This window comes from Lactuca sativa, chromosome 7 (genome assembly GCF_002870075.4).
Source record: "Lactuca sativa cultivar Salinas chromosome 7, Lsat_Salinas_v11, whole genome shotgun sequence".
NCBI lineage: Eukaryota > Viridiplantae > Streptophyta > Magnoliopsida > Asterales > Asteraceae > Lactuca > Lactuca sativa.
This window is the reverse complement of record NC_056629.2, coordinates 91347017-91359016: the sequence shown is the minus strand read 5'-3', so window position 1 is coordinate 91359016 and position 12000 is coordinate 91347017. Positions and strand designations below refer to the sequence as shown.

The 12000-nt window shown below is 35.2% G+C and overlaps 2 protein-coding genes across 2 annotated transcripts; one reads left to right on the top strand and one right to left on the bottom strand.

Moving 5' to 3' along the window:
• Window positions 1–308: 308 nt before the first annotated feature.
• On the top strand, window positions 309–1640 carry LOC128127292 (uncharacterized). Its single transcript, XM_052765744.1, has 2 exons — window positions 309–867; window positions 1636–1640. Exons 1-2 carry the CDS (start codon window positions 309–311, stop codon window positions 1638–1640), a joined length of 564 nt encoding a protein of 187 aa, XP_052621704.1.
• A 457-nt stretch (window positions 1641–2097) lies between these two features.
• On the bottom strand, window positions 2098–2887 carry LOC111883705 (17.9 kDa class II heat shock protein). The gene has a single exon (XM_023880030.3). The coding sequence runs from the start codon at window positions 2771–2773 to the stop codon at window positions 2279–2281; it is 495 nt and encodes a 164-aa protein (XP_023735798.1). The 5' UTR covers window positions 2774–2887; the 3' UTR covers window positions 2098–2278.
• Between the last annotated feature and the right edge of the window lie 9113 nt (window positions 2888–12000).

Genomic DNA, 12000 nt, shown 5'->3' with positions numbered 1-12000 from the left:
CTTTTGAACTAAGGCCATATGGTATACTCTCAACGAGAGCATCCGTGGTCCATGTGGCCACGAGAAATATCCATGCACAGCACCCCGACAAATCGTGGCCGGGTATGGTCGTTAGGCATCATGTTGCCGACGGCGATTTTAAACGCAAAACTTGATTGGTGTATCGCTTTCTCGATCGTTGAACGACTATTTGGTATTTTTTTTTCAAACTCAATTTAATACATATAATTAAAACCTTCCATTTTCACCAAATCTTACACCTTCATTCTCTAAAACCTTCATTCTCTAAAACTACAAAGCACATGCACATGGATTCCACAAAACACATGGAATTCTTAAAAACTTTTGACTCAGATGACAATATAGAATTTGTCGAGACATTCTTCAATATTGTTCAACACATTCACAACGAAGAAAGTTCGAATGTTGCTTGTACAAGAGCGGTCGTCAATCGTGATCGCCAAGCCGCACACGACTTATTGGTATGTGATTACTTTGCCGATAATTATCTTTATAATGATGACTCGTTCGAACGTCGTTTCTGTCCGAATAAGGCTATATTTTTACGTATTAGTAATGCTTTAGAATCTCGCTATGATTTTTTCAAACAAAAACCCGACGTTAGAGGAAGAATGGGTTTTAGTAGTATACAAAAATGTGCGGCTCCTCTTAGGTATTTGGGATACGGTATAACATTTGATGCATCGGACGAATACTTGAAAGTCTCCGAAAGGACTGCAGTTGAATGTGTAGATTGGTTTTCTGCATGCGTCTATGAAGTTTTTCACGAACAATATTTGCACAAACCTAGTCAACTTGATATTGAGAGATTATATTCAGCTCATGAAGAGAGGCATAGATTTTCAGGTATGCTTGGCAGTCTAGATTGTACGCATGTGGCTTGGGAAAAATGTCCAAATGAATGGCGTGGTTAGTTCACTCGAAGAGATATAGGTAAACCAAATATCATCCTAGAAGCTGTTGCATCTCAACATTTATAGATATGGCATGCCTTCTTCGGAGTAGCGGGGTCTAACAACGACATTAATGTTCTTGGCCAATATCCTATTTTCAACGATATTTGGACTAACAAAGCATCTGATATGACGTTTACGGTAAACGAACACGCGTACAAATACGGTTACTACCTTGGTGATGGGATATACCCGAATTATTTTATATTAATGAAGGCATACTCGGTTTCTCAAAGTGAAAAGGCAAAATTGTTTACAGAAAAACAGGAATCGGCGAGAAAGGATATCAAAAGGACATTTGGAGTCATCAGGCAGACATGACATGTGGTGAATATGCTACACGACTCTGAGATAAAGAAAGAATCAAACAAATGGTCCTAGCATGTATTATAATGCATAATATGATTATTGAAGATGAAGGTCGAACGATTTACACGTATGATCCGAACGAAGTTGTCATTCTGATTGATGAGTTCGTACCTGGAACGAATGAGTTTTTAGAACGAGTTGTTGAAATTCATAACAATGAAATGTGTTTCAATCTTCGAGAAGATGTCGTAGAATATTTGTACCAACATAAAATATACAAATATTAGTTTTTTTGTATGTATGTTTGTTTTTTTTTAATTTGTGTAATGTTTTTTTTTTTTTTTATTTCTAGATTAATTAAGTAAAGTAGTTTGAAGTTATAATTTTATTTTTATAATTAATGAAAAACTAGTTAAAAATGATTTTTTTTTAATTATTAAAAATGTAATTTTATTGTATTTTTAAATTTAAAAAAATAAAAATAATGATATGGATTGATATATTAATAGTAGGTATTGTATGTTAGTAACAGAGAATGTGATATTACACGGTTGGTATAACAATGGTCGAAGTGATTTTATATGGTTATACAAAAAAAAATCAGTCACTTTGCCAATCACGAGTTTTCTACTAGTTTAAATAGTAACTCACTTAATTTAATTTTAAAAGCATTTAAATACAGTTAAAATAATTTTTAATCCGATTTTCGATTCCATTCGTTTTATGTGTTTAATATAACGAACGTGTCCATGCCATTACTTCGTATATAAAATTTATTTCTGCAAATTGGGGCACAAAACTGACACACACATAATTACAAAGAAACCATTTTAATTTCACATTTAAATTGTTACAAACCGAAGTACAACAAAACGACCAAATATTGACTTTAAAAACCAACAACAGTAGATTGATTATAACTACGAGATCAAACAGAGCAAAAGAGCAAACCATTACAAAAACAGAGCAAAACAACATAAAGTAGATTCTGTTCTTCAAGCAACCTGGACCTGAATCGTCTTCGGCTTCTTTGGCTCCGGAGGTGGCAGTTTCTCCACCGTCACTGTAAGCACTCCATCTTGACAAATCGCCGATATCTTCTCCATATTAGCATTCTCCGGCAACACAAACTTCCTCATAAACTTCCCGATCCTCCTTTCCATTCTCACGTACTTAACTCCTTCCTTCTCTTCCTGATCGTGTTCCCTTTTTCTCTCTCCACTTATCACCAACACGTTGTCTTCCTCCACCTGGACCTTGATATCTCCGGACTTCAGACCAGGCATGTCGACGATGAAGACGTAAGAGTTGGGATACTCCTTCACATCAGCCGGAGTTGCAGCCATTGCTCTAGCGTCACGGACGTAAGCGCCAGTAGGTCCGGCATTGCTTGATTTGTTGTTGGTGGTGGTGTCGTCGGTGGCTGTAAGGATGTGGTGGAGGTTGTGCAAAAGCGGCGAATCGAAACCCATTAGAGTACTGATGTCCATATCGATTTCGGTTGATTACCTTTTCTCCAAAATTCGAGCGCAATTGAAGGATAAAGTACTAGTCGAGATGTTGTGTGGTTGCAGAATGACGAATCAAACATCTTTAAGGTGGATTTATATGGCAGAGTCTAGAGGAAGAAGAAGTAAAAGTAGTTTCTAGAAAGAAGGGAAAAGAGGAAACGGATACGAGGAGCTTCTAGCAGCTTCTTTTGACACGGGGGAATGAGGTTTCTTGATATCCAATACCCGATAATTCTGTCTTTGTCGTAAAAAAATCTTACTATAAAAATAGTATTTATAATTTCTATATTATTTAAATAAATATTTTAATCAAATGAAAACTTTAATGGTGGTTCCTATCATGTATTCATGTTGTGATTTTTTGTTTTAATTTGGTTCAAAAAAAATGTGAAATTAACATTACAAGTCTAAAGCAAAGAATGAGTTGATAACGGTAAATTTTGATTTTTGGATTTACGAAAATAACGAAATGGTTAATATTTTTTTAGAACAATCAAACAAAATGACTTAATAATCACTTTTCAATTTCTTTCATATATTTATTTAATTTATTATTATTAAAAGGATTAAAACACAAACCATTACTAGAAAAAAGCAATTAGAATACAATAAATCTAGCATGGTTAATAAAAAAAATATGCATTATGTATATGGTTTTATTGAGTTTTGTGCACGTTTTTTTATGAAACAAAATGAGCATGAATCTATTTCCTCTGCAGACGATCCCTCTAAATTTCTCCGGTCGTCACTTCCCTACGCTATAGCTTTTCTCATCCTCACCACAACCACGAGAGCTTCATCTCGTCTTCCCAAAATCACCCTCCCTTCCTTGCAATTTTTTAAGGTTGCTAGGTATGATACGAAAACAGCACGGAGGAGATGAGTTGGGCTCCCTCCATGCTGTTGAGCTACTTGGCACCGCCCCATCATAACATGTTGACAACTCGGCGCAAGGCTACACGTATGGAGGTCAATTCAAACGGTCAAATGGACCGTTTAACGATCAATTTTAGAAAAAAATATATATATCTTTGTACGTCTATAAATATAATACTCACTTAATATTTTTACACACCATTTTGGCTATCTACTTACAAAAATTTCCAACATATTTTTATATTATAGATCTGTTTGACTCGTCTTCTAATGATGATGATATGTTAAACATCATGATATACGAGTATTACACTAATGAAGTATAAGAAAAAAAAAATGAAGTCACACTACGAAAAAGAAGTGTGAGGTTATACAGAAATCGTACGGAAGTATACAAACGTCTATATCACAATTACTTGCGGATAATTGTGCATACAACTCAAAGGATTTCAAATGAATGGTTCATTTGAGTTGGAATGTGTTCATACATATAGTCTAATATTTTGCTTAGATGCTTCCTTTCATCACAAGAAATATCTGTAGATCCTTCCATTCGTAATCGTCGGCTTTCATCTTAAAATTTTCCGTACCGTTCTTTTTTTGCTTTCTAGATTTCATTTCTTTGATTTTTTTTTCTGCTTCCTCCATAAGTTGGACGTATAGGTCAAATTTATCTTTAGAGTGATCGATGTTTTTTGCCTCTGGATTTTATCAACACGAACCAGAAGCTGTTTTCCTCGCTATACTCCTTCCTATCGATCCACATAGAGGTTTTTCTACTTCAAGGTCCTTCGAATTATCGTTCATGCTGATAAATATTCACCTATCCGATTGTTTTGAGTGGTTACGTTATTGGGCTTTCCTTTAACGTTTTGAACCAGAAGAAATCAATTTGTTCACAAGAAGCCATTTCTGACACTTCTTCAACTCATACCAAGCATTAACATAGGGAAAAGGTTTATGAGTAGGTAAGATTCTTGGTATTGTTTGAGCGTCACGACGAAGATGTCAACATCGTTGGCCTTATACTTATGTATGTTCTTGAGGTTGTTTTGAATTCCATTGAATTCAATTTCTTAACCTCGTTATCTAGTCGGTTGTCCAATAAACCACTTGCTCTCTTAGGTCATGGAAGATGTTACGAACGTTTTCCCAAATTAAAGCTGTCTTTTGAGCATTTCCTTTGATCGAGTATTGGCTAGTTGAAATCTAGGCATTAGCTAAATTGGTTTCTTTATTTTCCGTCCAAGTTCATGTTCCTATTGGATCATTTTTTTTCCTTTTCTCTTTGATGGTTTTGGTTGATCGAATTGTGTTTGTGGTACTACATCAGGAGAATTGGTTGTGGTTGCGAATGTTGTGGTTGTACGGAAGGATGTTGGTATATAAAAGCGTACCGATAAGGTTGTTGGAATAAACATTGTTGTGTAAAAGGTTGTTAGAAAAGTGGTTGTTATGGGATAAGGGTGCTTTCGAGAAAGTTCATGAAACCACCTTGTGGTGAATCCAATCTCTTAGTGTCCAACGAAACAATACGTCAACATTCCGGTTTGTGTTTCTTGGTAGAGTGTTGACATTTTGTTCTATGTATGAGTATATAATAGATGAAAAAAGAATGATGTGAAAAATTGTGTAATGAAACAGTAAATTTATATGTTAAGTTTGTAAAAATAAATAAATTTAATTTTTTTTTTACATTCGAGTAGTTCAAAACGGTAGTTAAATATATACGTCAAAACATTAAAATGTACACAAATCTTCTCATTGGGCTTTGCCTCTCATGGTAAATACAACAAAGGACCACAACTGTTGCATAATGACACCACTAGGATGGTGTGCACGATCGTGGCATTCATGCCACTTGGCCACGACAAGTACTCATGTCATGTATACCTTATGGCCAAATGATATAATGTAGTTATGATCTAAGAGCATCTCTAATGAAAGTTTTTTTTTATAACTTATTACTATTGACTTTTTATAAATGAGCATTTATTCCTATTGGAGCACATCACTTTTTTGCTTATTTTTATTGACCACTCAATATATATTGAGTGGTCAGTATAGTTTAACCTTTTATATATTTTGCCCCGTCATCTTCTAATTATATTTTAATTTACCCTTTTATTATATTTTAGTTTTCAATTTATTTATTTATTTAGTAGTTAATTTGATTTGTCATTTTATTTAATTTATCTATTAAATATTTTGTGACATCTTACGAACTTTTAGAGGTATTATAAAAATGTGTTTAATACAATGTGTGTTTAAAAATAACTAACTAAATGGAGGGAGTTATATAGAACATTTTAAATAGATAATGATAGATTAATTAAATTTAAAGAAAAAGCTAGTCGGAGAGGTTAACCATTGGAGAGACTATTTATTTAGAGGTTAAAATTAATGGAATAATGAGGTGGAAGTTATAATATAGCTTAACCATTAAAGATGCTGTAAGAAATTATTATTATTAGATTAAATTACACGAATGGTCCCTACAGTTTAGGATAATATGTGCATTTAATCCCTAACTTATTTTTTTTAACTCGGAAGGTCCCTACTGTTTGTTTTTGTTACGTGCTTGGTTCCTGTCTTACCTAAAAACACTATTTTGCCCTTTGATTTTTTTAATTTATTTAAATAAACACACCCCCAACCCACCTCTCACCTTACCTTACATACCCCTCCGTTTTTCTCTATTTAAATAATAATCTTTTTAGGTAAGATAGAGACCAAACGCATAACATAAACAAACAGTAGGGACCAAGCGCGTAACAAAAACAAACAATAAGGACTTTCCGAGTTAAAAAAATAAGTTAAGGTTCAAGCGTGCAAATTTCCTCAAATCATAGGACCATTCGTGTAATTTACTCTTCTTATTAAATCAAACAATTATTTTTTAAATTTTTTATAACTATTATAATCAGAAGACTCCAAGTTATTTTTCTTTAATTTTCAGCGTTCGAAACACATCTAGAAAATTGATTCTCATTGCCTTTGTTCTAGAGTAATCCAAAAGCTTCATAATTTTAATGGGCATGATAATTGTCTCATGGCAAAAAAAAAAAAAAAAAAAAAAAAAAAAAAAAAAAATCAGTCACAGCCTCACAGGTGTGTCAAGATTAGGGGTGCAAACGAGTCAAGCTACTCGCGAGCTACTTGAGATCGGATCGTTAAAAGCTCGAATCGAAACCGATTTTAAACGAGCCCGAGCCGAGCTCGAGCTTAATATTAAGCTCGTTTATTAAATGAGCTCGAGCTCGAGCCTATGTCACTAAGCTCGATTAGGCTCGTGAGCCTAAACGAGCCTTTATATAAAATAATTTATTATTATTTTTATATATTAAAATAAAAACATATTTGGGGATTAGGGATTTAGGGTATTAGTAAACGAGCTTCTTAACGAGCTCGAGCCGAGCTTAAGCTTATTTAGGCACGTCAGACAAAAAACAAGCCGATCACGAGCCCGAGTCGAGCTTGTATAATTATTTATGAGCTCGAGCCGAGCTTAATACAAGAAGCTCAAATCGAGCCGAGCTCGAGCTCGAGCCTCATATAACTTAAACGAGCTCGGGCTCGGCTCGGCTCGTTTGCACCCCTAGTCAAGATAAACGAAGACTTGGTAGAAATGGAAAAAATATTTATGATTTATTCATTCAAAAATTTAACAACGGCAAAAACACATTGCTTTGGAAAGACAAAAATGGTTAAGGGGTCCACTCTTAAAAATAGATTTTCGAGATTATCCATAGCTGAGTCCGAAATTTTTTTCCTTGATTAGTGATAAAATTGTTATATCCTACAATTTTCATATCTCTTGGTCTTGGAGTTGGAATTTTTTTTTTTAGAGGAAAGAGGTTCGCTAAATCGAAACAATTGGACGATTTTACTATTGCTTTCTTTTTTTGGAAACGGCGAATAATTGTATATATGAAAACCAAGACAGCAGCAAGAAACTGAGCAAGGGAGAAACCAAACAAACCAAAGAGTAATAAACAAACAATACAACATCATTTTGCTTAACAATTTGAACTAAAAAAGAGAAAAATGTGAGCATCTCCATTCCGTCCAGCTTTCCATTCCATTACTCCTATACTTGTTTCATTCAAAAGTTTGAGCAATAATGGAATCTGCAGTCTTTGTAGGATTTACTCCAATCTTTTTAAAAAGTCTATCATTCTTGGTCAGCCATTGTTCCAAATGGTAGAGTATATTATCATGCTCAGCAAATGCCTTTTCTTGGGACTATTCCCCCATGTTGCAGCAAAATCAATTAGTTCTCTTACATTCCCAAATTGCCCATGTTGAATACCACACCACCGGAAAATCCAATAGCAAACTGTTTTTGAGAAATCGCAGCCAATCAGTAAGTGATTAGAGGTTTCATCACAAGTACCACACATTGGACAAATCCTATTTTGGACCAATATACCCCTTTGAATTAGCGCATCAGCTACTGGAATTTTTCCCATAACAGCCCTCCATATAAAGCATTTGACTTTTAAAGGTATGCTTTTTGCCCAGCAAATCAAAGGATCAAAGGTCCTTTATACTGGATGATTTTCGAGTCCACCTCCCGCCTTAGGCTGTTCACCAAGTAGATTCCATCTGGATTGGGTTTGAAACGGAAACCAACTTTGAATGATTGACTGAAGTTAACTGATCCAACCAACTTGTGAAATTCATGTAACTCTAGAAGAGAGTCAGCATCAAAAGAAGTGGTTCTCCAATTCCATGCAAACCCGGATCTGCACAGTCTATCCATCAGGGAGCATCTCTTGACTGTTTCAAGATTGTAGAGCAATGGAAATTTGGCCTGCAGGGGGATATCTCCACACCAGATGTCCTTCCAGAAGAGTATTTTAATATTCGCACCTGGCACCAGGGAGAACAAACTGGTTGGGTCGATATTATAATTCAGAAGACTCGAAATTGCTTTTGAAATATTACTCCAGACTCCAGTTGCGTTTTTCTTGGTAAGATAGTAGGCTGGGTGCTTGTCGAAGTTGTGAATGCTGTTAATGACCTCAGTCCAAATATAGTCGGATTCGTTTTTAAGTCTCCACCACCACTTGGTGAGCAGTGCAATATTTTGGGCTTTTAGTGTACCAACCCCCAGTCCACCATTATTTTTATTTGCTGTCACCAAATTCCAGTCAACCCAGTGCAATTTTCTTTTTTCATCTGTACTACCCCACAAGAACCTTCTTCTAAGTTTTTCCAATTCATCCAAGACACCTTGTGGTGCTTTGAATAAAGAGAGATAATACGTAAGCAAACTTCCCAGCACCGACTTGATCAGAGTGAGCCTGCCTCCAAATGATAAGCAGTTTGCTTTCCAGTTTGATAATTTTGCTTGAAATTTGTTGATTACCGGTTTCCAATTGTTTTTTAATAGCATGTTTGCTCCCACGGGCACCCCGAGATACGTGAAAGGAAAAGCACTTTTTCGACATCCTAGAACTTGCGTCATGGTTTGTATTTCATACTCAGGAACACACATACCAAACAGACGAGATTTTTGGAAATTAACCTTAAGCCCTGACGAAATCTCAAAACATTTGAGAATCCTAGATAGATTTCTAATGCTTCTGGAATCCCAGACTCCTGAGAAAATGGCATCATCTGCGTAAAACAGATGTGAGATTGTTGGCCCACTATTCGGTAGCTTCGCCCCTTGAATAAGTGACCTGTCAACAGCACCTTGAATTACCATATGTAGTCCTTCCATAGCGATTTTAAAGAGAAAAGGCGAGAGGGGATCACCCTGCCTCACACCCCTAGTGACTTGGAATTCATCCGTAGGAGTCCCGTTTACTAAAACTGAAGCTCTTGCTGATGATAAACACCCAAAGATCCACTTTCTCCATTTATTCCCAAATTCCATCTGTTCCATCACTGAGTCCAAGTAGCTCCAGTTTATTGTAGCAAATGCTTTCTCGAAATCTACTTTGAAGAGGAAGATCGACAGTTTGTTTTTTCTTGCCCAATTATAAATTTCATTCATAGTGAGAGGACTGTCAAGTATATTCCTGCCACATATAAATGTTGATTGTACTTCATCAACGACCGATCCAATAACCCCTTTTAGACGATTAGCTAAGATTTTAGCAACGATCTAATAAATACACCCTATAAGACTGATGGGTCTATAATCTGTGAGCGAGATCGGGTCTTTCACCTTTGGAACCAAAGTTATAAATGATGAATTGCACCCCTTCGAGAACAATCTAGTTTTTTCAAAATGTCGGATATACCGGATTATATCATCTTTCATGCATTCCCATTTCTCCTTTATGAATTTGAACGTATACCCGTCAGGCCCAGGAGCTTTCTCGGCACCACAGCCCCATATGGCAGCTTTGATTTCTTCGATTGAGAAAGGGGATTCGATAAGAGAGCATTGAGAAGGATGTAGTTTTTTGAAAAATGGGTTGATCAACTTAGGTATGTTGGGAACAGGTTCATGAAATTTGGCATTGTAATACTCAAACACTTCCTTCATAATTTCTTGCGGATCGGAGGACCATGAGTCGTTTATATTGATGTCGTGAATTCTGCTTTTGCTATATTTGTTCTTTAACATTCCATGAAAGAAACGGGTGTTCTCATCCCCATCGCAAAAAGACTCACAACAAGTTCTTGTGGGTTTGGACCGGTAACTTGCAAAACATTTTTACGGTTTAATCATTTTATTTCTTGTTGAAACTGTATTTTTTTATAATTGTAATTTGTTTGCTTTTAAAATCGGCTCTGGATTAAAGTCAAGTGTTTATATGGAGATTTTTTCTTAATAGGTTCTTGTTAACCACAAATATGGTCCGAAGACAATCCATGTGGCTTCTACACTTGGTCCTGCGACCTGCACAAAAAAACCTGTCTCGGACCGAACCCAAAAAAAGACCGAGATCGGACCGATCTATAATAAAACTGGACCGGAAAAAGACCGGTCCTAAAAACGACCGGCTCGAGACCGTTAAAAAAACGGACCGTTTTGAGACAAGTCCCAAAAAGAGAGGATCGTTTTGAGACCGACACAAGACCCATCCGAGACCGACCCAAGACTGGAGACTGATCTCAAAAAAGACTGCTAGCCAAAGTTTATAAATATATCAATTTTGTGTTATTTACAAAAATTTTAATCCTACACTATCTAACTTCATTCCTTTTTTTTATTAAACTTTAGTATATCATTTTTAATAAATTTTAATCTATCATTTTATTGTTAATCGCACATTTGTTAAAGGAAAAACTCGAAATTGAAACTAAAAAAAAGCAACAAATAACAAAATAGGAACGAAAAAACCCAAAAACCAACCGAAAAGTCCGAAAACCGAACCGAAAACGGCGCACAAAAAGACAGCGCGACCGTACCGGAAAAAAAACCGCGACCGGTCACAAAAAAGATCGGACCAAAAAAACCGATGTAAAAAAAGGCCCGGACCGAAAAAGGACCGCCCCAAGTCTGGAGGAGACATGTCCCAAAAAAAACCGGACCGCTCCAAAACCAACCACAAAAAGAACCGATTCTTTCGAAACCGATCCGAGATATAAAAATATTATGGAACTGGACCTTAGTTGCTGATTTGATGTGGAATTGGGCCGCTCGTCCCATTGGCTCCCTAGAGGACATGTTGGTGTTTTTGAATTCAAACTCTAAGCAGAATTCGAAGGCTAGGATTCTCGCTGATGCAGTTTTAATGATTTTGATAACATGGAAAGCCAAAAATGAGGTTGTTCTTCAGAAAGGTGAAGCTTAATGAGAAATAAAAATTATTAGATGATATTAAACTTTGTTTATTGTTTGGACGAAACATAAAGGTAAAATGCATTTGAATTAACCGGTACATTTCACTCTTCAAAACATAACATGTAATATATGTACATATTTGATCAATAAATTTTTTTTCCGTTTATATTTATTTGGAATACTCGTTTATAAAGACTGAACGTGAACAATTTAAACAAGTTGAAAGGATAAATATATACAGAAAAAAAAAAAACTTAATAAACTTAATGACCAAATATTACAAATTAAAAACTACATTATCTATATTACAAATACTAGATTATGACCCGCGTTAAACGCGGAGAACATAAATTAAATACATATTACATGTGACATTGTTTTAGGTGAAATTTTAATAAAAAATGTTACTTAGATTCATTTTTAGACTTTTTGAACCAAACTTATTAAATTAAAATATTTAATATTTATATTAGAGCAATTTGATTTTTTAATACAATAATTTTTAACATAAATGATCCACGTGATCTTTATATTATCACAACATGATGCGACTTCTTGATTAAAACATGTTGTGTAGTAG

Excerpts from the sequence above, each read along its gene's own strand:
- LOC128127292 (XM_052765744.1), top strand. The coding sequence starts at position 309 with ATGGATTCCACAAAACACATGGAATTCTTAAAAACTTTTGACTCAGAT.
- LOC111883705 (XM_023880030.3), bottom strand. The coding sequence starts at position 2,773 with ATGGACATCAGTACTCTAATGGGTTTCGATTCGCCGCTTTTGCACAAC.